Below are 2,786 nucleotides of genomic sequence, written 5' to 3' on the forward strand. Positions count from 1 at the left end.
ACCTTTGTTTCGACAAAAAAATGTTTGGTCTTCATCATCAGACCTTTGCTTCAACAGACTTTAGGACTTGAGCATGCCTTGTTTCTTCATGAACAATTGTTCCAAGGTTTCAAACAGATGTTAGTTGGTCTTCAACAGAGGCTCTGATTTAGGTGTTCAAGATTCACTGTCTTTGGGAGGAAATTGCTTCATCAACTGTTTATTTGTTGATCTCTTTTTCATGTTTTGGCTTTTGAATGTTATCTGCTCTTTTGTAGCTCCAACAATCTCCCACTGGAACAGATGATGCCAAAACATATGTTTATTTGATCAATCTTTATTTCTCATCAACTGTTCTTTGATTTGACATTTGAATTGTAATTCAAAGTTCAGAGATTTAGGCGTTGTTTGTTTTTCAGAGGTAAAACGTCTGTAGTCTGTGGACCACATCTGCAGACATCTGCTGCTGAAGAGGTGGACCAAACCTCTGCAGTCTGCAAGAATAAGACTGTTTATTTTTTAACTTCTGCAAGCTGCGGAAATAAACTGAAATATAAATAAACTGATTTTATTTAACTTAAAAGAGTTTTTTTAAGAATCAAACATAAATAATAGTTATACAATACTCAAATAATATTCATAAAAAGACAATAACATTTGTTTAAACCATTGAATCCATGCTTTGCATTAACTGCTCAGCAATCTCATCCCGTAACTGAGTCATATATTCCCGATCCGATGCAGTACCATGTGCTTCAACCTCGTCTTCATAAGCATCAACGTGCACTTGCCTATTATGCAACGAAACATTGGGTTGATCGTATTCTGTAAACAATCCATCGCTCAAACCCTCTTTGCTTATAAAATTATGTAGCGTGAAACATGCAATGGTAATGTTCCTTTGTGTAACCAAAGGAAATGGTGCCATCCTCTTCAAAATAGGGAATGTTGCTTTCAAGACACCAAAAGCACGCTCAATTATGTTCCGAAGTCTTGCATGAGCATGGTTAAATTTCTCTTTATTAGTCAATGCACGACTTCGGCGAAAATCTCCTAGCCAGTACCTCACATTACGATATGGAGCCATAAATCCCCATATGTGTGCATACGCGACATCACAAAGATAGTACTTGTCTGTAAAGATATACAATTAATTAGAAAAGTAAACAAAGTTATAAATATTTAATAAAACATAAACATACCTTGTGGTGGAGATGAGAATGGTGCATTTGGATCTGATAACGTCTCTGATAATATTCTTGCATCATGTGTTACACCTTCCCAGCCGGCCACAACGAATGTAAAAATCATGTTGAAGTCACAAATTGCTAATACGTTTTGATAACAATCCCCTTTTCCTCTTCCTCCATATAAATCTTGTTTACTTGTAGGGATAACACCATGTATTAAAGTTCCATCTAGTGCACCAACCATGTCACACCCCTTTCTGCGGCGGAAGCACGAGGTGTGATCATGAAAGGTTCTCATTGCATACGAAAGGTAAACATACTACATGCTCGTAAAAATAACTTCAAATGCCAAACATTTCATAACTTGAAAACATAAGTTTAGTGTTTACATCACGAGATAGCATAAAACATTGTCTTGAAAACTTTACAACTTTATTCAAAGATAAACATAAGCTACTTCCATGAGCAAGAGTAAGACCGCGCGCACATCCACTTTAGTTACCTGAAATACATTTGAGTTTTGGAAAAACGTCAACATAATGTTGGTGTGAATTCATGAAATTTTTGTATTTCACGCTAGTATACTTTATATGAAAACGTGATATGTGTCTTGTAAAAATAAAGTATTCTTGTGTAAATAAAGTATTCTTGTGGCATGAACCAAATAAAGTATTCTTGTGTACGAACCTCGTACAAATAAAGTATTCTTGTGGTATGACCTCTAAAGTATTTTTGTATGTATCAGGGTTGTTAATGGGTTGCAAGGCCATTAACATGTGACACGACATAGGAAGTCACCAAACCATAGGCATTTTTCTAGTTGTCGATTCACGACGGAGACACAAAAGCACTACTCGGTACTAGTTTTCACCAAGAGTGTGGCTGCCCGGTCACCCGTTAGATCTAACCTTTTGTTCTGCGGTCTAAGTATGTACACGATTAATGGTGCTTATGGTACCCTATTCGTGACACGATTTCTCGTATCATTCCTCAAAACGCATCATACTTGGTACTAGTTATCACCAAGTGTGCTTCTCGTTTTTGTATTCATCATACCATTTATAAACATTGTAACATTCGTAACATGTATTTCACCCCCGAAGTTATAAAACCGAAAACAGTTAAAAGAAAAGGGGGAGCATGAACTCACAACTTTGCGTTCCTGCGTCGTAAACTTCGCCGGATTTGCTTATCTAGCGTCGTGACCTAAACGTGTTTTATTATCGTTAGTAACTAGACTTGTATCGCACAAGTACGAGTCACTATCTTTTGTATATGTATTCATGTGTTAAAAATAATTTTTATTTTTAACTATGTATCTTACTTATATTATTTTCTCAAAAATAAATATAAGTATCTTGTATTTTTCACCCGAATTATGTATTTTGTCCAATACTTCATTTAATGTTCATAACTTGTCCAAGTTATTTATTCTATCAAGTAATATATATTTTCATAAATATATTTTCTTGTATTTGTCTAAGTATGTTGCATTTGTATTTTTGTATTTTCACTCCTTAGGAGTGTTTAGTGTATTTTTAAGTCCTAATACACTATTATGTATAATACACACTACATACACTTAGCACAAAATTCGGTGATCAAATAATATATATA

At 34.8% G+C, this 2,786-nt stretch overlaps 1 protein-coding gene across 1 annotated transcript; it reads right to left on the reverse strand.

Moving 5' to 3' along the window:
* Positions 1 to 640: 640 nt before the first annotated feature.
* LOC118484848 lies at positions 641 to 1,413 on the reverse strand. Its single transcript, XM_035980882.1, has 2 exons — positions 1,182 to 1,413; positions 641 to 1,113 (listed from the first exon to the last, which is right to left on the reverse strand). Exons 1-2 carry the CDS (start codon positions 1,411 to 1,413, stop codon positions 641 to 643), a joined length of 705 nt encoding a protein of 234 aa, XP_035836775.1.
* Positions 1,414 to 2,786: the final 1,373 nt, after the last annotated feature.

This window comes from Helianthus annuus, chromosome 2, assembly GCF_002127325.2.
Source record: "Helianthus annuus cultivar XRQ/B chromosome 2, HanXRQr2.0-SUNRISE, whole genome shotgun sequence".
NCBI classification, from domain to species: Eukaryota; Viridiplantae; Streptophyta; class Magnoliopsida; order Asterales; family Asteraceae; genus Helianthus; species Helianthus annuus.

Excerpts from the sequence above, each read along its gene's own strand:
- LOC118484848 (XM_035980882.1), bottom strand. The coding sequence starts at position 1,413 with ATGGTTGGTGCACTAGATGGAACTTTAATACATGGTGTTATCCCTACA. Across the intron at positions 1,114-1,181 it reads ATTCTCATCTCCACCACAAG|ACAAGTACTATCTTTGTGAT; the intron begins GTATGTTTATGT and ends ATATCTTTACAG.